This window comes from Paracoccidioides lutzii (genome assembly GCF_000150705.2).
Source record: "Paracoccidioides lutzii Pb01 unplaced genomic scaffold supercont2.8, whole genome shotgun sequence".
Taxonomy (NCBI): Eukaryota; Fungi; Ascomycota; class Eurotiomycetes; order Onygenales; family Ajellomycetaceae; genus Paracoccidioides; species Paracoccidioides lutzii.
In genome coordinates, this window is record NW_015440954.1 from 528,590 (window position 1) to 529,403 (window position 814).

The following is an 814-nucleotide window of genomic DNA, read 5'->3' on the forward strand; positions in this document are numbered from 1 at the left end:
AATAAAAAAAAAAAAAAATAAGAAAAATTCAAGAAAACAAGCGAGAGGGCTCCGCCTACATCTATCATTATTTTTTTCTTTTTTTTTTTTTTGTTCCCTTTCCGTTTATTTTCTGCTCCTTGTCCCCCACTGCCCGTGTCCCAAACTCTACGCCTAGCGGTGTGGGCCCCCGTGCCTTTTCGCCCTCTGGACTTCTCCCTCCTACGTGCTCACCACCACCACCACCACCACCACCACCACCACCACGACGGACTAAATTACTTACCTATGCCTGACTAGCCTAGTTGGCTTTTCTCCAAAGCTTGACGGACGCGTATATTTTGACTTAAAAAAAACTACAGAGCACTACCGCCACAACGACGGCTACCGCTGTACCTTTCTCCTCCTTTCCTCTCACGCACCCAGTCCGAGTCCTAGCCCAGCGATGACTTCGACTCTCAACGCCGTCTCCTCTGCTAACGGAGCGTCGGGCAACAATTCCATGCCTCAGAATTCCTCCTCTGCCACATCGAGACCAGCCATGCGCTCGAATAATGCCACTCTCAAAACCACCACCAGCACCGATGGAAGTCGAAGGCAGGCTTCGAGCCCCGTCGATGCTGCCCAGAGGTATGTCTTGTTCTTGCGGTTAATTGCTGGGGTTGTCCCTGCCCTCCCTTCCCTCCCTTCCCTTCCACTTCTTTCCACTTACTCTCCGCTGGATTTGGTTCTTCTTTCGTTACCTCCTCTGCTTGTGCGTTCTTCCCTCGCTGTCGCAGCCCCGTGGTATCCACACGGATGGTCTTTTTTTTTCCTTTCCTTTCTTTCTCTCTGT

The 814-nt window shown here is 50.9% G+C and overlaps 1 protein-coding gene across 1 annotated transcript in view; it reads left to right on the forward strand.

The window, feature by feature from the left end:
- Positions 1–424: 424 nt before the first annotated feature.
- Positions 425–814, forward strand: part of PAAG_11700 (hypothetical protein) — a gene marked incomplete at both ends in the record, with an annotated part of 2,268 nt that continues 1,878 nt past the window's right edge. The window contains one exon of the mRNA XM_015847298.1: positions 425–609. Within this exon, the coding sequence (XP_015703087.1) occupies positions 425–609 (185 nt within the window). The remainder of the gene's footprint in view (positions 610–814) is intronic.